Here is a 23,749-nt window from a genome sequence, read left to right as displayed (position 1 = left end):
TCCTTTCAAAATGTTACAGTTCATCGACAATAGACCTAGTCACCCAAAAGCTCTGATGGAGATGTGCAAGGGGTTTTATTGTTGTTTTCATGACTGCTAACACAATATCCTATTCTGCACCTCATGAATCTAGGGGTAATTTCAACTTTCAAGTCTTCTTATTTAAGAAATAAATTTCATAAGGTGATAACTGTCATTACAGTAGTTTTTCTGATAGATCTCAGAAAAGTAAATTGAAAACTTTCTGGAAAAGATTCATGATTCTAGATGCCATTAAGAACATTCATGATTCATGGGAGGAGGTTGAAATATCAACACTAATAGGAGTTTGGAATAAGTAGATTTTAACCCTCCAGGATGACCTTGAGGAATTCAAAACTTCAGTGGTGGGAGAAACTGGAGATGTGGTAGAAATAGCAAGGGAATTGGAATTATAAGTGGAGCCTGAAGATGTGGCTGAATTGCTACAACTGATAAAACTTGAATGGATGAGTAGTTACTTCTCATGGATAAACAAAGAAAGTGGTTTCTTGAATCTGCTCCTGGTGAAGATGCTGTGAACACTGTTGAAATGATAAGAAATAATTTAGAATATTTCCTAAATTTAGTTGATAAAGCAGAGGCAGGGTTTGAGAGGATTAACTCCATTTTTGAAAGAAGTTCTGCCGTGGGCAAAATGCTATCAGACAGCATCACATGCTACAGAGAAATCTTTCATTAAAGGAGGAGTCAATTAATGAGAAACTTCAATGTTGTCTTTATTTTTAAAAGTTACCTCAGCCACCCCAACTTTCAGCAATTACCACCATGATCAGTCAGCAACCATCAATATCCAGATAAGACCCTCCACCAGCAAGAAGATTATGACTTACTCAAGACTCATATGACTGTTGCATTTTTTAGCAATAAGGTATTTTTAAATTAAAGTATGTACATTTTTAGACAATGCTATTGTGTACTTAATAGACTACAGTATAGTGTAAACATAACCTTTATATTCACTGGGAAATGAAAGAATGTGTATGACTCGCTTTATTGCATTGGTTTGGAATAGAACCCAAAATATCCCTGACATAGGCCCATATACATATACATATACATATACACATATATGTATGCCTGTATATACACACACACACACACACACAACATGCACACACATCCATCATCTGGATAGCAATTGAGTCCTGTATGGTGGAGTCACAGACACGTGGGTTAAAATCTCAGCTCTTAAATTTACTACTTGTGTGACTCTGAGCTAGGTACATAACCTCAATTGAAAGTAGACATCTCAGGGTTGTGGTAAGAGTTAAACAGAGTTTATTATAGTTATTGTTGCATAGTAAGTATTCAACTAGTGGCAGCATCACTCCCAGATTTGAGTTAGGAAGTTTAATTATTAGCACATGTGATTCTCTGCAAAGTTGTAGCCCCTCTGGAAGGAATTCGTAAGCCCTTTAATCTTTGCCTGTTGTCTTGTTTTTATGGTACGCTTTCAGTATGAGTAAGGTACCACATATAAAACACTGGACAGGCCGGGTGCGGTGGCTCACGCTTGTAATCCCAGGACTTTGGGAGGCCGAGGCAGGCGGATCAAGAGGTCAGGAGATCGAGACCATCCTGGCTAACATGGTGAAACCCCATCTCTACTAAAAATACAAAAAATTAGCTGGGCGTGGTGGCGGGCACCTGTAGTCCCAGCTAGTTGGGAGGCTGAGGCAGGAGAATCACTTGAACCTGGGAGGCAGAGGTTGCAGTGAGCCGATATCGCACCACTGCACTCCAGCCTGGGTGACAGAGCAAGACTCTGTCTCAAAACAAAGCAAACAAACAAAACCAAAATAAAACAAAACAAAACAAAAAAACCACTGGACACTGTGAAGGGCACATAGTAGGTGTTCTAGAAATGTTGGCTTCCCCATTTGGAGATCTCCCTCTAGCACTGCTCTGGGCAGAGATGATCATAACCTATCAGTAGAACTCTCCTGTCTTTGGGGCAGGACTGTCCCTGGGGAGAAAACAGTGACACTGCACTGCCACAGCTCCACGACCACCCATGCTTACATTTCTCATTTCATGTTCTTTAATACATGACTTTTTTATTTTTGTTTTAAAAGATCACATCTTTTTGATATTTTCTCTGACCACACCACCTGAACTCTTCCTCTCAGATAGCCCTAGCTTCATACTCCTGGAAGAGAGGGTTGTGTACATACCTTGCACAGATTCAGAATCACAGTGCCTGAGTTCTTGTAATTCTTTTTCTTGGCTTTGTACTTGGGATTGATGCACTCCCACTGCACCTGAAAGAAGGGTCATAGCATGAGAATCTGTTCAGGAAAAAGCTGAGTCTTTCAATAAGGCCAAGCTCCTAGGTGCTGCTGAGGACAAACTGAACTGGAGGGCTGACAAATAGTCTCTAGGTGGTAACTCTTGCATCTAGAGGAGCAATAGGGGGAGTGGTTGAGAGTGAGACTCACTGTTGGACTTCTAGGTTTGAACCCCAGCAACTCTGCTTCCCTGCTATGTAACTTTTGGCAAGTTACTTGATTGCTCTATGTCTTGGATATCTTCTCTGCAAAATGGAGCTTATAATTATACTCTATCTCATAGGATTATTGTGAAGACTGATTAACCCTTTTAATAATTTTAGAACAGGGCTTGGCACATGTCAATGCTTACTATTAATATGGTCAAATAAAGCAGTACAGGGAAGAAGAAATCTGCAGGAGTACAGTTGAGTGATGACCAAGTACTAAGTCTTACTGCCCGAGAATTGACTCAAAAGGTTAGAAATAGTGAATGCTGGCTAGAGAAATTTAGTAGGGACAATAATAAATTTACATAGAACTTCATGGAGAACTAAAATAATGGATTGGCTTATGTCCCAAAAGTGACACAGTAGATCTCCAAAGGGGCCTTTTTGAAGGATAAGATCAGAGCTACAGGAGTGGCTGGGAATTGAGGAGTCAGCTGGGAACTAAGGGGAATAGGTCTCCAGCCTGCAGAAGATTTAATGGGACAAAATCAATTGTGAATCAAATATCCAAGAGTTGTTGAATGTTCCTGCCCACCAACCTATGAAAGCTGAATCTCTGGATTTCTACTCAAGAGACAAAATTTCACTACCTGAGAATTAGAAGTGTCTGAAAATGAAGTAGTTTCTGAGGCAGGTGCAAATGGATAGGCTGATATAGCAGTGGCCTCCGATAATCTGTTCCTCTCAGTGTCCATGCATTTGTGTAGCTCCCTCCCACAGTGATGAGGCATTTAGTCACATGACTCATTTTGGCCAATGGGACATTAACAAATGTGATATAAGCAGAGGCTTGAAAAGCGCCTGTGTATTGGGGCTGGCTCCTCTCTTGCTTCTGGGAAGTTTTCAGGGCCATATTAAAAAGCCTACAATGGTCTCCAGGAGGATAAAAGTATACCTGGAGAAATATCCTGGCCATCCTGGCTGCTGAGGCACAAATGCACGAGTGAGTTCTGTTGGCACCACGTGGGGCACTATGTGAAGCAGAGAAGAATTCAGCCAAAATTGCCAACCCAGCGAATGTTGAGTACATAGTGATTGTTGTTTTCAGCCAGGAAGTTTTGGGCTAATTTTTTCACTCAGCAACAGATAACTGATACTGTAGTTTCTCATCACTGGAGGGTGCCAGCAGGACTGGGCAACTACATAGGATTTGGAAGAGGGAGATCTTACACCAGTGAAGAGTCCTCTATAACTCCTTCAAAATAATGGAATTCTTGGGTGAAAGAAAGAAGAAAACCTTCAAAGCAGAATCTAAAATCAGACCCCTAGCCTTGTTTTTGTCATTTAAAGGCCTAATCTCCTAATCTGTCCATGATGAATGTTGTCTTTCTTTCCTCCCTCAGATTTTCTTCTCATTTACTCTCCAAGTGGGTAGAACTTGATAAACAAGAATTATAGTCCATCTCAAAGTAGATTTAGTATTTCTGGACAAAAGAGCCCAAGTTCCTCCCAAACCTGTCAAAACTGATATTGTCTTTTGCCCCAAAGCTTCCTCTAATATTTCAGTAAAACAGTTGGCTTAGGGATTTACCTAACAGTTGGAAAGAAAGAAACTAAAATTAGCTGTGCCATTTTTTGTCATTCTCAATGATTTCTATTAATCTCAATTTCTTCCATCAAGCAGGATATATTGAGTTAAAGATTTTGAATTCTATTAAAAATTATAGTGATCATCCATGAAAAGTCTACTCACTTCCTTTTCAGGCTAAGATGAGCAAGTATGGGTTGGCTTAGTCAGGAGAGGGCTCCAAGGAAGTTGAATCAAACCCGTAGATACTTGGGGTCCTTGTGCTTGTGAGGTGGGTAGGGGGTCCTGATGGACCAGATCTAAATAGTTTGCATCTGTCTTGGGATGAAGTTGGCATATAACTATGGGATATGCACTTTACTTTCCCAATCCCATTTAACTCTCCCCACAGCCCACTTTGACAGATGGAAGATGAGGCTCAGAGAAGAGAACGAACTTTCCCAGGTCATACAGGTAGTAACTGGTAGACCTGGGATTCACACCCACATCAGTCTCATTCCAAAGCCTGCACTTTTAACCACAATGCCCTCTTCTAGAAGGTCTTGGAGTAGCTCTCCTATTCTTGCAAGTATCCCCTTTGGCCACCCAAACTAAGGATGCTTATAAATTTTTTCAAGAATTAATCAAGGTTAATTAAGAATTTACCCTGTACCTATAGAATCATAACTCCCACAGGAAAAGGAAAGTTGGAAGATTCTCTCTCCTCTTTTTTTCTCTGATGCTACATACTGAGATTCCTCAGGATTCGACCCTCTCTTCAGTCTCCTCTCCCTAGGTGTACTCATCCATTCTCTTGATTTTAAATGTCCTCTCTTAGTTGATGGCTCCTAAAATATATTTACAGGTAAACCTCTCCTCTGAGTACCAGTTTTTGAAACAAAATTTTGAAAACTTCCTCATAAACTGGACCTCCCTACCACAATTCTTCCTTACCTCAGGAAATGGCACCATTTAATAATCTATCCTTGAGTCAACCATTTCCTCCTTCCCTCACTCCCTATATCCAAGCCTTCAACAAACCTTGTAGCTCGTATCTCCAAAATATGTCTTAAGTCTCTCCAGTTTATCTATCTCTATGACTCTTTCCTTAACCCAAGTCATTATCACTTCTTATCTATAGTGGTAGCCTCCTAACAGATCTCCCTTGTCTCTCTTTAATTATCTACACAGTAGCAAAAGTAATATTTTAAAAAATTAAAACCAATCATGTCATTCTCTAGCTAGAACACTTTGCAGCACTGTCCAGTAGAATTTTCTCAATAACTGGAATATTCTGAATCTGCACTATCCAATATAGTAGCCACCAGCCACATGAGACTATTGAGTATTTGGAATGTGGCTAGCATGACTGAGGAACTTAATTTGTTATTTAATTTTATTTTAATTAATTTAAATTGAAATAGCCACATGTAGCTAGTGGCTACTGTATAGGAAAGCACAGCTTGCACATGCTCTTATCACATTTAGAAGAATCTGCTTTTCCTGGCCTCTGCCTCTATATCTGACCACATCCTATGAATGGTTCTTTCACTCTCTGCTTCAGATACACTGGTCTTTTTCGAGGTCCTCAATCACACCAAGCTCATCCCTGCCTCTGTACTTTGCACTACTATTCCTTTTACTTCAAATGCTTTTCTCTCATTCATTACATATTGGCTTCTTTTTAATCCTTAAGGGGCCTCAACTTAAATGTCAGATTATTTTTTCTATATGCACACTTTTATAATGAAACTGGTTTAGTTTTGTAATAGCATTTGTCACAAATTGTAGTTGCATTTTAACTTTTTAAATTTGTGTTTACATTCTATCCTGACTCCCACCAATCTGTAAGCTTCAGAAGGGCAGGGACCATGTCAGCATTGTTAGTCATGGCACATTTAGAGCCTGTCACAGTGCTTGGAATTTGCTAGGTGCTACTCGATAAATATTGTAGAAACAATAAATAAGAGAACATTTCCCACTGTATAAATACACCAAAACGGTGGCCGGGTAGTTAAACTAAAGTTTTTCTGGTATCTCACTGATACAGAAAAGCACATTAGCATATGGTCCATTTCCTCAGTGGAACTTAAACAATTTCTCTCTGTTTGAAAGCATTAGGTTTTGGTATATTTCATTTATGATATGTGTTACATTCTTACTTTTAATATTTAATTAATAAGATGAAATATTTCCCGTATTTACTGCTTGGACTATTTCTATTTATAGAAGTAGATAAGGCAAAACTTTATAAAACTCTTTAGAACTCTAGCAGGTGGTATGAATACTGTCATTGATTTAGCAGCTAAATAGGACTAGTTCTGCATATTCAATAGAGCAATATTCTCTAGCCATATTCCTTATTATCTTGGGAATGACTTTGCTTATAATTTAGTGTTGGTTTTAACTGTGGCTCTGAAACTCTGCATCCTGGCTTGTGGGTGATGGTCTCTGTGTGTTTGACAAGTTTCTTGTAATGCTGTGTACCTAACAGAGCATTTACAGCAGGTTTTGCAGGAGCTAATTGGAAAGCTGTCATTGTTTCCATTGAGTTTCCAGACCAAAGGTATGTGTTCAACAAATGGTCTCATTCAGATTAAGTTTCTGACTCTAAAAAAATGTGAGTTCATTTCCATCCAGTCTGACTGTATCCTGACCTTACATATGAGAAAGTTGAAAAATGAGTTGGGGCATCTCTAATTAGCACTTCTGACCAGAACAGGCACAGAGTATTATCTCTAAAGAAAAAGACTTTCTCAAAAGCACTGAGCCCTCTGCTTTCACTCCTTTCTGCTCCATGAGGACAGTGAACTCCAGAGTAAGAATGGCAGGTGTCTTGGGTTGAGTTCCCCAAGAAGCAAATTTGAGGCAAGAATATAAGTGCAAGTAGGCCATCTGGGAGGTGATACCAGGAAGCATGAATAGAGGAGTGAGAAATTCGATAGAAGAGGCATCCCAGAAAGGGTGCATTATCAAGTCAGTTACCACTGTGGATAACTAGGGCCTGCTGGGGAACTCTGGGAAACTGTATAGAGCACACACCTCAGAGTTTTCTAACTGAAGGGCAAGGGAGCTGGGGTATTTATATCCCAACTTCCATTAGTTATTTGTTGAGGGCTACCTCCTGTTACATCTCCTTCCACACTTCTAGCTTGCTTTGGGCATGGATAAAACAGGCTCCAGCAGATAGAGAAATCCCCCAGGCAAAGAGGTATTTCAGCTGGAAATTGGGCAGGTGAACAATAAACAGGTAAAAGGAAAAGTTGCATGATTTGGGCCCAGATGACTTTCTGTCTCTCTGTCTCTCTGTCTGTCTGTCTGTCTGTCTAGATATTATATGATATGGAAGTGTGTGTATCTGAGGGAAACACAGAAGGGGTTTAGGTTTCTGTGTGGGACAATGTGTCTTAGTGGGATGTGGTAGTGTTTGTGTACAGGTCTTGGCATCAAATGTGTAAGAGTAAAATGATGGAACTAGAAGAAAACCTGGTACCCATATGAAAATTTGGAGGATTCAAATAATTTCTCCAAGGCATGAAAGTATTATTAATGTCACCAAATCATGGAAATATAGACCTAGAAGGAATACTACTGTTAATAGCAGATATTTTGGAAATGCTAGCTATGTGCTAGGTGCTCTGCTAGCACCTAGGATTGTCTCATTTAATCTTCACAGAATTCTATGAGGTAGGTACAATTATCACTCTTATATTTTTAGGCCAGCAAAATGAGGCATGGAGAGATTAAGTCACTTTTTCAAGGCTACACAGCTAAAGGAAGTTAGAAATACTCTCATCTATCCTTTCTGTTTTACTAATGGAGAAACTGTAACGTTTGGGGTCAGTGTCTTGTCCAAGGACACACAATTGCTTTGGGTTGGGCTAGTTCTAGAATCTAGGTACTCACATCCTACCATGCTCCCTTCGTATCACACTTAATCATACATTGATGTTTTGCCTCTCGCTGTTTCATTTGTAGCTGGGTTCTAAGGATGCATCATAGAGACTGGAGGCAAAACCAAAAGTGGTTGACCACGTACCTGTTTCCCTTCCATTGCTCCTCTCATCTCCTTGAATGTCGAGGTAAATTCTCCAATGAAGTCATGCTTGCCATTGGAGTCCCAGTCCCATACTATGCACTGTAAGAGAAAACAATTATCTTTCTTAAAAAATTAAGAATGTAGCCACAGCAACTGAAGGCAATGTGAACTTTATGAGAAAGAGTAGATGAAAGATGTTTGGTCTGGAACCAAAGCCTGGGAGTCTAAGATTGGAGCATGTGAGATGTAATTCTGATTTCTATAGCCCTTTACTTGGACTTTTTGCCACAATCTGCAAATGGCCCTGTGACGCAGCAGTGACTACAATGATTTGCCCATTTTTCAGATAAGGCCAGTAAGACCCAAGGGAGATAAGTGACTTGTCAAAGGGACCTTCTAGTGAATGAAAACCTGGGACTTGAAGGCAGGTGCCCTGCTTCCAATTCCAGTACTCTTTTATGCATAGCAGATAGCCTCCCTGGTTTACATTGGCGTTAGATGCCTGAGTCCATGTATATAGCTTTCACAATGGCAGCTCCCACTTCATGATTTGAATGGGGCCATATTAATCACATTTTTCTTTTTCTATTTTTTTTCTGAAGGCAAAATAGCAATGACAACAAAAATTATTAGGAAGGCAAAAAATCTTTAAACGTACCTATGTGAAAAATGGTTGGAAAATAGTGCACAGACAATACCAGATATTTACCACACTGGTAAATATTATGCACCCGTCACACACAAGATGCAACCATTCACTTCTAACAAAAGGGCTAAATCTTCAGCTCTCGAATGATACTTTTTAGAGTGACTAGACTGAATCAGCAGCAATCCCTGTGCTTGGTCACACATCTAAGTGAAGAGGAGGTCTCCATGTATTCCCAGGGTGGAGGCTGGATTGGAGTCTTAAGCATTTTAGATATCATTTCTACATCTTAAGCCAAAGATTTGCAGGAAAGAAGCTCAGACCTCAAATAAGATGAAGGCAGCAAAGGGGACCTTTTGCTCAGAGGTTTTCCTTGGAATGTTGGGGATCTAAGAGGCAGCTTAGTTCTTCTTCAGGGTGAAGATCCCACTGGCCGGTCTTGCCTGAAAAATCTGACTTGGTAATCTGTTCCCAGATCCTGCAGGATGCCTCACAGATCTACAATATGATCTGTCTAAAATGAAACATCGTTTTCCCCTAAATTTATTCCTACTCATTTATTTTCTGTCACAGTGAATTGCATCAACACTCATTCAGTTGCTACAAACAGAAAACTGGGCATCATTCCTGATATTCCTCTCTCCACTCACCCTCCCACATCAGGTCCTGTTCATTCTGTCTCCTAACTATGGCTTGACTCCAGCACTTCTCTCTATTCCTACTGCTCCTTCTCATCTGCATTACTACAGCAGTCTCCCAGCTTGTCTCCTTGTCTCACTTGTACTCCTATCCCCCTTATAACTCACTAATTATGTTAATTCCCTGCTTAAAATCAAAATGTATATAGGCTAGCAGGTCTTCCAAGGTCTTTCATGATCTGACTCCCTCAGTACTCCCAAATTCACCGTTTAGGATCCATGCTTACTGTATTAGTCAGGGTTCTCCAGAGGGACAGAACTAATAGAATATATGTATATATGAAAGGATATTTACTGGGGAGAATTGGCTCACACAATTACAAGGCAAAGTCCCATCATGTTAGGCCATCTGCAAGCTGGGAAGCCAGTAGTGGCTCAGTTCAAGCCTGAAAGCCTCAAAACCAGGGAAACTGACAGTGCAGCCTTCAGTCTGTGGCTGAAGGTCTGAGAGCCCCCAGGAAGCCACTGACACAAGTCCCAGAGTCCAAAGGCCAAAGAACCTGGATTCTGATGTCCAAGGACAGGAAGAGTGGAAGGAAGCATCTGGCATGGGAAAAAGAAGGAAATCAGAAGACTCGTCAGGCAAGCAAGGTTATACCACCTTCTTCCACCCGCTTTGTTCTAGCCGTGCTAGCAGCCCATTGGATAGTGCCTATCCATGTTGAGGGTGAGTCTTCCTCTCTCAGTCCACTAACTCAAATGGCAGTCTCCTCTGGCAATACCCTCACAGACATACCCAGAAACAAGACTTTTCCAGCCGCCTAGGCATCCTTCAATCCAATCAGGTTGACCCCTAATATTAACCCTCACACTTAGAGTCTTTGAAAGTTTCTCTAAAATGGGGTCGGTAGGAATGAAAAACATTTGCAATGACCTTTTCAAGACATCAAGAAAAGCTAATTTCTCAGCTTCTGCTATCTTTTTAAATATGGAGGATTTGGCAGATAATTATTTTGCCTAAGAAATATTAAGAAGCCCTTTGGTTAGGAAGGAGAATTCATTAGAATAAATAAGAATAGGAAGAGATTAAGACAAAAGGAGCTACATTTCTCTGCTGAAAAAGGTAATGGTCAAGTTGAATTTTCTCTTTGATAACAACTAGAGACACAGAGGTGGGACCAAGACATGAGAATTGAGAAGAAATTAGGGTGGGTTTCCTCAGAGGGCTGAAGATGGACCCAAGTTTGGGGTGGGAGGAGGGGAGAGACAGGTAAGGAATTTTGGAAACTGTGATGTCTAATTTTCAAGATGAGATTATTTATATACGTCGCCCCTCCATTCCCCTCTCCCAATTTGCCCTTCTTCCATTAACCCCAAGACTTCAGCAAATCTGCTACCCATAACATCAGTAAGCTGATGGTGACTTGGAGAATAAAGGGGAGGGGCTGTGTCCATATTGTGGGGACAAAGCAGAGCAGAGAGCAGTGTGAGATGGCCCACTGCAATGACCGAGAACTGAATGGGGAGCAGGACTGTGGAAAGACAGCTTGACAGGTAAATCTAGGGGTGGAACTCTACAGAAATACTGTGGAGCAGTGGAGCTCCATGGAAATACCGTGGCTTTTCTGCCAACCTGAGTCCCTAAGTGAGGGTAGTACAGAACTCTCAGATGACCTATGTGTGGGTAAGAAATAAACCTTTGTTGTTTTCAGCCACTGAGATTACTGCAGCATAACTTAGTCTAAGAACCATCCAAGTACTTAAAGTACTATCATAGGAATAGGCATTACAATTTATTTTTTTCTGATTCCAAAAGTAGGAAAAACAGAATTTTAAGAGGTTACAAAGAAGTAACAAAGGAAGCATTTTCCAATATACCTGTAGCAAACAAAAGAATCTGTTTGTTAAAAAGTGTTTTATTGCTGGAAATATTCAAGCAGAAACTGCAGGACCACATGCAAAAAATGTATAAAGTCAAGCAGAGAGTTATAGAAAATTTGGTGGGATGTTTTTGAACTTTCTTCTAATTCAGAGATACTAAGATTAGTTCTAGTTGCAAAGGATGCAAAATGAAGTCAACGAAAGGCTTAGCTCATTCTGCTTGAAATGCTATGCAGTGCAATGTAGCTTTGATAGGAGTGATGGGAACCCCTTTAATTCAAGGTAGGATGAAGTTCTACCTCATTTTTCAATGAACAGTGGAACAAATAAATGATTCAGTCATTTGGAAAATCGCTCAGGATGTGCACTGTGATCATCACATTGTAGAACACTGAACTGATCTGCTGTTACAATCAGATGTTTTTCTCTCTGTGTGCCAGCCCCTTCTTATTGACCCTGGCATTCACACTCTCCTTACCTGGAGAAAGGAGCAGAAGAAACCTTGCTGGGCTTAGACATAGAAAGAGGAAGAAGAGTGGTCCCTGGGACCTTGTATTTGAGGCTCATAACTTTGCCTGATAGTAAGTACAGCCCACTGAATGCCTGCATTTGACATCAGATACTTACTCTTTTACCTTTGAAAGGAGCAAATAAAAAGGCAAAGGAGGCAGAAGCAAATAGAAGAAAAGAAGTGGGAGGAACTTTTTTTTAACACTCCCCTGAAATGGGAAAGAGCAGGAGTTCACTTCTTTAGGGGACAGGGCACACATCCCATTCACCCCTTCTTTGCCCTCCATTCGATTTTCCATCATGCTTTGGTGAATTACTGTTTCCCCTTAAGCTGCCAACCTCAAGTCTTTAAGATGTTTGCAATGTGCTCTCTGGCTGGGGCAGAAAGGGAGTGACCAGCAGGCCTCCCTGAGCTGGAGGATGAGTCAGGCTTGACAGAACTCCATCAGGGGCCTCTCAGCAGCAGGCAGTGCTGCTTACAGGGGCCCCTTTCTTCAATCAGCTAGCATTCCTCATCAGGGCAGTTGCAGAATTTTATTTTGACCTTTCTGAGAAGGGATCCCAAAGGAAGAAAGACACAGTGAAGCAGACAAATAAAAACACTGTCTTTCCTTCTCTCCCTGGCATGAAGCTGGCTTATGACAGCTCTGATGCAGCTGACAGAGGAACGCATCTTGGTGAAAAGTAAACAGATCAACCACCCTGCAGAAAAACTGAGACAGAGGCAGAGTCCTTGGTGTGAATCAATAAGAAGGCCTTGACACATCTGTGAGAGCACAACACCTCAAAACTATCTACAAGCCAGAAAACCTTCTCAGGTTCTTACATCTCACAGAGCAGTTTAGGTATAATATCTTTAAAAATTCATGAGCTTGACAGATGGTCTAATTAACCCCCTCCTTTTACAGAAAAAATTGATGACAGATAAGTGACTTCTGTCAGTTCACCCAGTACAGGGTGAACTAAAATCCGGTTTTCATACTTCCTTCATTTCATCACTACCACAGAAACACAAATTCTAATAGTTAAAGAGTATATAGTGTGTACTACGCGCCAGACATTGTTCAGAGCACTTCATACGTATTAACTCCCTTAATCCACAGAACAACTTATTGTATGCTTGTTTTACAGTTGAGGAAACTTAGGCACAGAAAGATGAAGGAAGGAACTTTTCTGAAACTACACAACTAACACTAGGTAATCCTTGAAATAAAGGAAGTTAAGCATCATAGCTTGTCTTAACTGAGCATCTTTTATAAACCCAGGCCATTTGTGTTTATGGTCTTTAATTCTTTACAATAACCATGACATGACAATATTATTACTATTTACAGGTTAACTGCCATTCACAGGTGCCATTTACAGGCTTGGAGAGGGAATGTGACTTGACTAGACACCTGGTAAGTGACAAAAGTGGATCTGAACCCAGGTGTCTAATGTCATAGCTGATATACATATATATAGATATGTATAGATATGTATATATAGATATATATATACATAGCTGATATACATTTGTATATATATATTTGTTGTTGTTATGCCATGCTACCTCTTAATAGAAGCAGGAACTTAGAATCAAGTTCTCATGAGTCTGCTCTGTGTAAAATCCCCATTCTTTGACTGAAACTGTAAACTGCTAGAATCCTCTAAGGTTTAGTGAGCACACCAAACAATACAGAGGAAGAACCTGCTCGCTGTTGCCACACAAAAGGATGCAAAGGCAAGTAGTCTGTGCATTGTCCCTGGAGTCCTCAGCTTTGTCTGTAGAATGCATGGATAAGTGGGTCTGAGGGATCGGGTTCCTCCCTCCTACTCTTGTTTTACGATTGCCTTGAACCCATTAAAAGAAATGTGCTATGCCAACTTATTGTACACTAGCTTTTTGTGATGGTCAGCTTCATGTGTCAACAAGGCTATCTGGCTAACAGTTCCCAGTTATTCAATCAAACAACAATCTATTTTATATATGTGGTTAAACATTTTATAATCAGTTTACTTTAAAGTAAAGAAGGTTTTGTGGTTCCATATGAATTTTAGGATTGCTTTTTCCATGTCTGCAAAAAATGCCTTCGAGATTTTAATGGAGATAACTTCTAATCTATAGATTACTTTTGTAGTATGGACATTTGAACATTAAGTCTTTCAATTCATGAACATGAAAGGTCTTTCCATTTATTTGTGTATTCTTTGATTTCTTTCATCAATATTTTGTAGTTTTCAGTGTAGGTCTTTCAACTCTTTGGTTAAGTCTATCCCTAAGTATTTTACTGTTCTTGATACTATTGTAAACGGAAGTATTTTCTTAATTTCCTTTTCAGATGGTTCATTGTAAATATATAGAAAGGTTACTAATTCTTATATATTGATTTTGTATCCTGCAACTTTATTTTATCCTGAATTACTTTATTAGATCTAACAGTTTATTTTCATGAAGCCATTAGAGTTTTGTATATATAGGATTATATCATTTGTAAACAGAGATAACTTTACTTCTTCTTTCTGATTTGTTTGCCTTTTATTTTATCTTCCCTAATTGCTCTGGCTAGAATTTCCAGGACTATAGATTTTTGTTTGTTTGTTTGTTTTGTTTTGTTTTTTGACGGAGTCCTGCTCTCTTGCCAGGCTGGAGTGCAGTGGCATGATCTCGGCTCACTGCAACCTCTGCCTCCTGGGTTCAAGCGGTTCTCCTGCCTCAGCCTCCCGAGTAGCTGGGATTACAGTCACACACCACCATGCACAGCTAATTGTTTTTTTGTTTGTTTGTTTGTTTTTGTTTTTTAGTAGAGATGGGGTTTCACCATGTTGGCCAGGATGGTCTCAATCTCTTGACCTCGTAATCTGCCCGCCTCGGACTTCTAAAGTGCTGGGATTAGAGGCGTGAGCCACCACGCCTGCCTGGCCTTCCAGGACTATGTTAAATAGAAATGACGAGAGCTGGCATACTTGTCTTCTTCCTGATCTTAGAGGAAAAGCTTTTAATTTTTTTTACTATTGAGTATGATGTTAGCTGTGAGCTTGTCATAGATGGTCTTTATTATATTAAGGTACATTTCTTCTATACCTAGTTTGTTAAGTGATTTTATCATGAAATTGTATTAAATTTTGACAACCCAGAATAGCCAAAATGATCTTGAGAAAGAAGAACAAATCTGGTGGCATCACATTTCCTGATTTTAAAATACATTACAAAGCTACAATAATTAAAATACTGTTTATTGGCATAAAGATAGGCAAATAGACCAATAGAACAGAATAGAGAGGCCAAAACTAAAACTATGCATATATATTCAACTGAACTTTGAGAAGGGTGTCAATAATACACAATGGGGAAATGATAGATCTTCAACAAACTGTATTGGGAAAACTGGATATTCACATAAAAAATGAAATTAGACCTATACCTTATATCACACACAAAAATCAGCTCAAAATGGATTAAAGACTGAAACATAAAACTTGAAACTATAAAGCTCCTAGAAGAATGCATAAGGATAAAGTCTTGACAATGGTCTTGGCAATTATTTATTGGATATAATGATAAAAGCACAGGTAATAAAAGCAAAAATAGACAGGTAGGACTACATCAAACTAAAAAGCTTCTGCACAGAAAGGAAATAATCAACAGAATTAACAGGCAACCTATGGAATGGCATAAAATATTTCCAAACCATGTATCTCATAAAGGTTTAATTGTCTAAATAAACAAGAAACTCCCACAACTTAATAGCAAAACAAACAAAAAACTCAATTAAAAAAATTGACATAAGACTTGGATAGGCATTTCTCATAGAAGGCATACAAATGGCCAACAGGTGTATACGAAGGTGCTTGGCATCATTAATTATCAGAAAAATACAAATCAAACTCCAGTGAGATACCACCTTACACCTGCTAAGGTGGCTATTATTTTTAAAAATGCACACACACTCACTCATTACAGCAAGAAGGGCACCAAGCTATTCAGGAAGACTCCACCCCTGTGACCCAAACACCTCCCACCAAGCCCCATCTCTAACATTGGGAATCACGTTTCAACATGAGATTTGGAAGGGATGAATATCCAAACCATATCAGGGGTGAGTGTGGAGAACGCTGTGTTAAGTGAACTAAACCAGTCACAGAAGGACAAATACTGCATGATTCCACTTAAATGAAGCACGTACAATAGTCAAACTGATGGAAGCAGAGAATACAATAGAAGTTGCCAGGGGCTGGAAGGTGGGGAACTGGGGAGTTGTTGTTTAATAAGTACGAAGTTTTAGTCATATTAGATGAATAAGTTCTAGAGAGGTAATATACAACATAGTACTTGTAGTGAACAGTATAGTATTGTGCACTTCACAATTTGTTACGTGAGTAGATCTCATGTTAAGTGTTCTAACAAACAAACAAATAAATAAGTAAATTGATACAAGGAAACTTTTGGAGGTGTTGGATATGTCAGTCAGCTTGTGATGGTATCACAGGTGTTTGCATATGTCAAAAGTCATCAAATTGTGCACATTAAGTATGTGCAATTCTTTATATACCAATTATATTTCAAAAAAGCTATTAAAAATTAAGTAAAGCAAATTTTTTTCAATAATCTGGATGGGCCTGATACAATTAATTGAAAAGCCTTAAAAGCAGTGCTGAGGCTTTTCTGAAGGATAAATTCTGCCTGTGGACAGGATTTTTAGCTCCTGCCCTAAAATTTCCAGTCTGCCCTTCCTGACGGCCTGATATACAGATTTTGGACTTGCCTAGCCAGCCACCCACAATAGCCAATTCCTTGCAATAAATCTCTTAATATATGTAAATCCTCATGGTTCTGTTTCTTGGGAGGAACTCTGACTGATATAACTTTCTTCACCTCTTCCCTGGTTTTCATGTAGTAACATTCTGAAATGAGTTTTCAGTGACACTCAATTGGTCCTCTCATAACAAAACGTCAATATTTATTGAACACTCACTTTGTCCCAGGTGTTGTAAGCATTTGTCATGCTCCAACTCATTAATCTTCACAGTAATCCTCTCAGTGAGACATTATTATTATCATCCCTACTGAACAGATGAGGAAACTAAGAACAGAGGGGTTAACCAACTACTGCTCTTATAGAATATCCAAGATCAGAAAACCAAACACTGCATGTTCTCACTCATAAGTAGGAGTTGAACAATGAGGACACATGGACACAGGGAGGGGAACATCACACACCGGGGCCTGTCGGGGGGCGGGGGGTGCTAGGAGAGGGATAACATTAGGAGAAATACCTAATGTAGATGACGGGTTGATGGGTGCAGCAAACCACCATAGCATGTGTATACCTATGTAACAAAACTGCACTTTCTGCACATGTAACCCAGAACTTAAAGTATAATAATAATTAAAAAAAAGAATATCCAGGGTTTTGAAAATATGACTGACTTTGACATCAGAGTTCAAATGATCTGAATCTGATTCAGTTTTTGGTGGGCAGAAACCAGCTGTCCAAACTGTGATAATCAAATAACGTAACTGCTGCTGATCAGTGCACAATTCTCATAGTTAAAGGAAATATGTTCTTTTTCTCTTGGCTTTAAAATTTTTATTTTTTTAATGTCACAACTTATCATTTTTCCAGGTAAAGTAGAAATCTCTGTCAAATTTATCCTGGCTCCTTAGTCATACCATGCTCTAAGCTTCTATGTAATCCATTTATATTTGCTTTAACACATTGCTAATTACATGGTAATCAGTGGCTTGTGAGTATATCCACCACTTGAAGGACTTCTGATCACTGAGATTTTTATCAAGGTTAGCACAGTTTTGGGGCACAAGAAACCAGATAAATGTTTGATGAGCAAACAAACAAAAAAGGCCTTTCTCCCTGAGTTGAGTCTATGACAATTCTCTGAGTATTTGGCCCTGTCTCTGCACTGCAAGGGGAAGGGAAGGTATTTTAATAAACTGGTTAACTATTAAAGGAGGCAATCAAACTGAATAATATGCTTTAATGGTTGTTGACATGGGTTGTAGTCACAGGATCGAAGAGATGGGATTCTAGAAACAGCTTTAGGGATTGTAGAGGTTGCTGGGAGCTGGAGAGCAGGAGACCTGAGTTCTATTTCAAGCTCTCAGGATAATGCTGTGAGACCTTGGGAAAGCTTCTCAACTCCTCTATGCCTCAGTTTCCTACTCTATAAAATATGTATCTGGAAATGAGAATTGGAATGAGTGCTGTCTGAGATCCTGTCCAAAATTCTCCAGTTATGTGGCATTGCATCTTTATCTTTTTTACAATCTTTGTTCCAAAGCCTGGGATAATTATATTAAAGCAATAAAATTGTTAACTATCAATACCTGATGAACAATAAATACTCCCTTTGTTTCTTTGTTTTCTTTTGTTAGGTATCATTATATCCCTTTGACAACTAAAAGTCACTTGTTTATTGTCTCATGGTGATCCTCACCAGAAATCCATGAGATGGGAGGGTCCATTTTTTGTAGATGATGATCCTGAAATACAATAAAGCAACTGAAGGTGATTTATTCCAAAACACAGAGCTAGCAAGGCTTGAATTAGGCTATGAATCTGGCTTTATTTCTTCACATCCTGGGTCCTTTTCACTATACCACATATCTTCGTAGTTTACTTCTGCTATGTACCTTTCCAATGGCACTTTTTCCTTTTTCCTTCTTTTTTTTTTTAACCAACTAATTGAAGGATGTCTAACCACATGGTATAAATATATATGTTTTAAAATTTCTCTTTGATAATAGACACTCTTTAAAATTACCCCCCCCCAAAAAAAAATTGACCACTTTGGTCAATTGAGGAGGAGCCTCACTGGGTTTATTTACAAAATGAATTTTAAATCCAGACCATCAAAATGAAAGGCTAATTGGGTCAGAAATGTAAAAGCAAACTGTGTTCTCATATCACTCAGTCTGGACCAGTCTTCTAACTGTAGCTTTTAGGAAGTCAAGCAATACTCTATCATTTTATGGAGCTTTTAGGCAAATACATATAATTACGTCCACCAATTATTAGGGATTTATGAGAATTTGATCCATAATTTAGTATTTGGAATGATGTATTTCTTTAAAAATTCAGTGACAACATTTGACACAAAATTAGTTTAATGGTTTGTACAGGACTGTAAACATCTGTGAAAATAATACCAAATATATATCTCAGCTTGTCGGGAGGTTGTGACCTGAATATGGGCAGATTTTGGCCAGTTGTGTACATGGGAAGAGGGGTCAAGTTCCCTTGATTATTGTCCCTTAATTTTATTGTTTTCTTCTCACTGTAGACTTGACAACAACCCTCTGACATCAACCTAGCTGCTAGGATGGGAGTAAAAGAAACCCTTTCGTTTACAACATGAACACTTTGATTTGGACTTCTGAATTTGGCAGTGCAGAATGCCAAATAGAATGAAATAGAACTCTTCCTAGGAGAGGGCGGACCCTATAAGATGGCCATATGTAGGACCTAAATGAAGGAGAGAGTTTCTTAAATCAAAATTACATAGATATAATTCCAGAAGTGGTGATCTGGGCTGAGGCCTCAGTCATGTTCATCCCTGGGATTCACCTTGGCTAGACTGGTGGGCAGGACAGTGAAACTCTGTCTGTACAAGGGCCTGAGTATCTTCTGATGGACTCAACCTAAGGTGAGGTGAAAGTATGCTGGCAAGATGGGTCCAGGAAAAAAAGAACTGGATGCTGGAGGGGTGAGGCAAAGCTGAGCAAAGTCTGGTGACAATTACTAAGGTTTGTCCCCAGGCTCCGTCCCCATAGACTCATGTCTCAGTTCTAGGGAGGTGGCTATAAGTAAAAAGCCAGCTTTAAAGAGTATTTTTTCCCCAAACAGCAAGGAATATAATGACATGGGTCAAGAGAACAGAGGAAGTGATTTTGATGAAACAAGAGCCCCAGAAATCCAGTTTTGGGCATCCTGAGGGTTGATCTAGATCTCTAGGCAGTTGGGTTGTTTCTTGGGGGCTAAGGGTGAAAGGATGGTAGAAGTATCAGCATCTGGGATGTCCAGCAGCCATAGATGGCATTGATATTCACACACTAAGGTATCCGTGCACCAAGGCAACAGCAAAGAGAGGAAATGGTGCTGGAATTTTTCGGATCCATGTAACATGACTCTCCCTGGTTTATGGGTTAATGCTTCATGTGAGCTTCTAATACAATGAAAGTGAAGAAGGGCCCTTAGCTATTATTAGCCTCAAGGGTAGTACAAACAGGAGATGATGCATAGGAGAAGGGTATGGCATGATCCATGCCATGAAGTAGCCAAGTGACCTGTAGATGAACGTGTCCAAAGACCTGTTTGAAATTTGCAAGGAAATGATTGAAGGGTTAACTTTAAAGGGGGAGGGGAATCAGAAGTCTGCTTTACTTGATGGAGCAAGACCAAGTAAAATGCAGGTCTTTCCACCAGTCTTTGTTTTAAGATCTATTCTAAATATTGGGCATACTACCAGGTACAGGCCATGTAAATGAGTTTGTGCACAGTCATCCACCACTCATTTTCCCTGCCTAGCCTATTCTCCCACTCTGACCCCAGCCTTGAGAGGAAACATGGAACATCTAGGGCATAACCTCTGCGTGGGGTGCTCTGTGCTATCTTGGGGTTATACCACCTTCCTTGTTAGCACCGTGTGTCAAGACTAATGAGGCTTCCTCTAATCCTGAAACTCAGACCATATATTTAGTAAAAGCAGCATCTCAAAGCATAAACTTCTTTTACAGACTTTGTCGCACCATTTACCTCTATGTGCTCCTTATATCTTGCTCTCTATCTGATTCTAGACTCTTTGGCTGCGGACTTTGCTACTTTTTATTTTTCTTCTAAATCGGTTCTCAGTTTACATTTTGCGTTTTCATTAATACACTACATTTTCGTTAATGGGGCAAAACTTCCTTTTCCAAAATCAGAGAATTGGTTAAAGAAGTCAATACTTTCAGGAGAGAGAACACTTTGATGGTGAAAGGGAACTTGGTAGTGCTCTGGTATGGCGGAAACAGCAGCATTCTCGGGGTCATTCAGAATCCAATTCAAATCTCCTCTGTTTCACCGGACAACTATGTAATCATCCTCATATCACTTTGCCTTTGGCTACCAAGTTCATTCATCTCTATGGTGGGAATTACTTTTTGTTCTATTTGCCCGATTGTTGCAAGGATTTATTATATGCACAAACACACGTGTACACACACACATTTTTTTTATCAACTACAATAGACTAGGAATTGAGCTGGCAAGAGAATATAAAAATAAAAGACAGCTTCATCCCTCAAGATGCTGATGATATAGTGCAGGTGATGGATGTGCAAATAAATAATAGTGATGCAGTGGAGGTGGCAAAAATGGAGGGTTGCACCAAGGGTTGTCTGGGAGTGTTCACTGCAGATAGTCAGGGAAGGCTTCCAAGAGCAAATAAAAACCTGGTAGTACCTGGTAAACAACATATGCAAGTATAACATTTCTTTATCCTATTTATACAGAAGAACAAATTACTAATATCAGACCGTCTTCTAAGCATAAGGTAAGGACAGGTAGAGCAGGAAAATATGCTGGGAGCCTGAAGGGACAACTGGATGGTGTAGAGATACTTTCTCTGCTCTCTTGTTTACATGATAACCTGCACAGAATTGGAATGTAATCTGTCCAGTTAAGGCTGTCCTCTTCCCTCAGATTACATGCCCCAGAGATGGTGCAAGTATCTCAAAGCATTTCTTTATAGGACTTGTGCTATGCTTTGGTGAATGCCCTAGGAGATGCGGAAGATGTTGTAGAGAATCAAGGACAGACCTGGGAAGGCACAGACTTAGGTCCCAGTGTACCAGCTGTGAAACGTTGGGCAGATCATTCTATTCCTGTGGGCCTCAGTCCTCATCTGTTAAAACACTAATTTGCATTGGAGGAACCAAAATAAAAAGTTTTTATGCCTAATAATTTAGTACACCTAAGAAGAGTTGTTAAATTTCAGATTTCCAGGCCTTACCTCCAGAGATTCTGATTAACTTGTCTGGAATGGGTTACAAGAATCTGCCTTTGAAGCAAGCAACTTGCTAATTTGGATGCATGTGGTCTCTGGACATATTCAGAAACACTACACAGAATACCCAGGAGTCTGTGGTCTGTGACTATGGTAGCAATTATATCCTGGCTCCCACTGTATTCTTCAATTCAACAGCAACAACAACAGAAAACCCATCCATAGAGAGAAAACAACAATCAAGGGCCATCCTGTTTCCTTAAGATAATTCAATGCAGTATTGCTGGAAGTAGGCAAATACAGTCCTAAAATGTTACTACACTCGCAAAAGCCAGACTAAGAAATGCCCAGGAGGGGATGGAAGGGCAATGGGTATGTTGGCTTTATCTTGTCAGGTCACACATCTCTGCTCTTCTGGATTGCAGCCAAGCTAGGGGACATTCCACAAGAAATATGTCACTCTTGGAAGCTTTCATTGGAGATTTATGGCCTTGGGAGGCTTGGTTAGCTCAGATAAGCCTCAGAGGCTCCCAAATGCTTGTACAAACCTTTTAACTTCACACCTCACTACTCCTTAGGAGGACTGAAACTCCCATGGTTGTGTGGACAGAGTAAAGAGACAGGCTTTGACAGTGATTTATGCCCCAGGCTTTCAATGAGAACTCTGTCTTCATTATCAGAGTCATTTTGCACTGGTTCGACCTGTACCACTCTCTTCTACCAAATTTACAGATGTAATATCTATGTGAGAAACAGTTATTTTATTTGGGGACTGATGGTTGGTTGGATTCAGGAAACTTTATTATGTGAATTGCAAATATGAACACAATTCCTAGTTAATGCATAGATGCTCAATAATACAGAATAGACCAGTTGGCTGTTGAGGTATGATGCATACTACTTTTAACATCTGATGAAGCACTACTATAAAAAGTTCTGAAATGATAGGGGTCTCTCCTTTACAATTTTTTTTTTGGGTTTTGGACTCTCTGTCTCTATGACTTCTATCTCCACCTGTCTGTATTTTCTAGACCTACTTTGGATGAGTTGGATCTGTTTCATAGCAGGAAGCAATCCTATTTGATGGTTTATTTTCATTCATTATCAAGTCTTTATTGAGTACCTACACTGTATTGGGAAATGATATAGGTGCAGTATGTAGAAGAACAACAGAAAAGATACATAAGTGCAATTTAAACAGCAATAAAGATGGGAAGATAGATGGACTAATCTCTACCTGTATAAATTTTACAGTCTGATAAAAATAGACATTAATTATACGTGGAAAAAATGAAAAATTAAAGTGGGCACCTAATAGGGACTCAATAAGTGTTGCTTGGATGAATGAATGAGTGAACAAAAGCAAAATGTGATGGACTTTTTATGCAAGAATCTTGGAGCACTTTTCACAAATGCTAAGTAAGTAATAAATGTCTTCAAATGTTTTAGAGTATCAGTAGGAACTGATATAGAAATCCATATTTTATTTAGAATTTAGGTTAGGTACATAATTTGTAACTTCATAACCTTACAACCTCAGGGTTATAAGACGGAAAGGCTGTGCTAGTTCCAGAGCTCAAGAGGCTGAGACACAGTATCCGCCATATGTGCTGTGAAACAAAACAGAAATCTGTCCACATCTCACATTGGAGAGATGCCATGAGGAGACAGGCATTTTGAAGAAAGAGTCTTAGCATTCTGAAAAGATTTGCCTTTCAAATCCAATCAAGATTTACAAAAACAATTATTCTGCATAGTCCTCAGCAGAAGCAGCATTGGTCAGAGAATGGCCATTACCTTTTTAAGAGAGGATTCTTCATTTTCCAGGGACTAAGGGCTGTCTTACCTGGAGAAAGAACTGGATTCAATATTCCTTAAATTCTTGTCCTATTGTTAAAATGATTTAGAAATCTAAGGATTTCCCTTTTCTTTACTGGTGTCATTCCATCCATCAGTGGGATCACACTTGATCAACTTTGGAAGAGTAATTGCATCATACTTCTTA

The 23,749-nt window shown here is 39.5% G+C and overlaps 1 protein-coding gene across 1 annotated transcript in view; it reads right to left on the bottom strand.

Moving 5' to 3' along the window:
• CPNE4 (copine 4) overlaps positions 1–23,749 on the bottom strand; it is a 531,957-nt gene that overhangs the window by 49,958 nt on the left and 458,250 nt on the right. Inside the window, exons 10-11 of the mRNA XM_003265221.4 lie at positions 8,086–8,184; positions 2,217–2,303 (exon numbers count right to left, since the gene is read on the bottom strand). Of these exons, the coding sequence (XP_003265269.1) occupies positions 2,217–2,303; positions 8,086–8,184 (186 nt within the window). The remainder of the gene's footprint in view (positions 1–2,216; positions 2,304–8,085; positions 8,185–23,749) is intronic.

Source organism: Nomascus leucogenys, chromosome 8 (genome assembly GCF_006542625.1).
Source record: "Nomascus leucogenys isolate Asia chromosome 8, Asia_NLE_v1, whole genome shotgun sequence".
Classification (NCBI taxonomy): Eukaryota; Metazoa; Chordata; class Mammalia; order Primates; family Hylobatidae; genus Nomascus; species Nomascus leucogenys.
This window is presented reverse-complemented; position numbering and strand designations above follow the sequence as displayed.